Source organism: Equus quagga, chromosome 15 (assembly GCF_021613505.1).
Source record: "Equus quagga isolate Etosha38 chromosome 15, UCLA_HA_Equagga_1.0, whole genome shotgun sequence".
Classification (NCBI taxonomy): Eukaryota; Metazoa; Chordata; class Mammalia; order Perissodactyla; family Equidae; genus Equus; species Equus quagga.
Window position 1 is genome coordinate 35,631,044 of NC_060281.1, and position 1,041 is coordinate 35,632,084.

The 1,041-nt window shown below is 47.1% G+C and overlaps 1 protein-coding gene across 1 annotated transcript; it reads right to left on the reverse strand.

The window, feature by feature from the left end:
- Positions 1–207: 207 nt before the first annotated feature.
- Positions 208–774, reverse strand: LOC124227072 (olfactory receptor 6Y1-like). Its single transcript, XM_046640978.1, has one exon. The coding sequence runs from the start codon at positions 772–774 to the stop codon at positions 208–210; it is 567 nt and encodes a 188-aa protein (XP_046496934.1).
- Between the last annotated feature and the right edge of the window lie 267 nt (positions 775–1,041).

Here is a 1,041-nt window from a genome sequence, read left to right on the forward strand (position 1 = left end):
CATGAATATGAGAGTTCCAAAGTAGATAGTGACCACAGAGAGATGGGCTGCACATGTGGAAAAAGTCTTGCGTTGGGCAGCAGCAGAGGCCATGGCTAGAATTGTGGCCAGGATTTGGGCATAGGAAGCCATGGTAAGCACCAGGCTTCCTAAGATAATAACAGTGCTCAAACCATAGCCCACTGCTTGGATGGCATATGTGTTTGTTCAGGAAAGCCGAAAAATCTGATCAGCATCACAGAAGAAGTGGTTGATCTGGTTGGGGGTGCAGAAGGAGATTTGTGTAAGGAGGAATGAGGGAAACATGGGACAGAGGAATCCTACAGACCAGCAGACCCCAGCCAGAGTACCACACGTTTGGGGGCTCAGCAGCAATTGGTAATGGAGTGGTCGGCAGATGGCAACATAACGGTCAAAGGCCATGGTGGTGAGGATAAAGAGCTCAGTGGCAACCAAAGAGAAGAAGAAGTAGTACTGAGTGATGCAGCTGGGAACTGAGATGACCCCTTGGGAACATAGAAAATTGGCCAGCATTTTGGGCACAGTGACTGTGGTGTACCAGAGCTCTACCAAGGAGAGATTGCAGATGAAGAAGTACATGGGCGTATGGAGGCGTCCATCCAGGGCCACAATGAGCACAATGAGTGCATTACTCACCAGGGACAATAGGTAGACCAGGAGGAAGAGGGAGAAGAAGAGCAGCTGGAGATGTGGAGAATTCGAAAATCTCAGGAAGGCAAATTCAGTGACCAATGTGCGGTTGGCTGTCTCCATTCAGCCTGTAGGCCAACTGGGCAAGAAGAGGAATGAGATATATGAAAGATCTTGAGATGTACTCAGCTATGTGGTTTCCTCTCCAGTTCTGTCCAAACAGTTGGACTTGCACAACTCTCAGTATTTCTTTTAATTCACTCTTTAACTGCCTCTCACCTTGTCCAAAGTAGAGAGTATTCTACTTTTTAAAAAGTAGGATGCTGAATATTCAAGACTCTTTCCCTTCCTTCTGTATAATAGGTCCTGAAATGCCACATTTCCCAGGAA

What these genes read in the sequence shown, in the direction of transcription:
- LOC124227072 (XM_046640978.1), bottom strand. Translation starts at nt 774, where the DNA reads ATGGAGACAGCCAACCGCACATTGGTCACTGAATTTGCCTTCCTGAGA.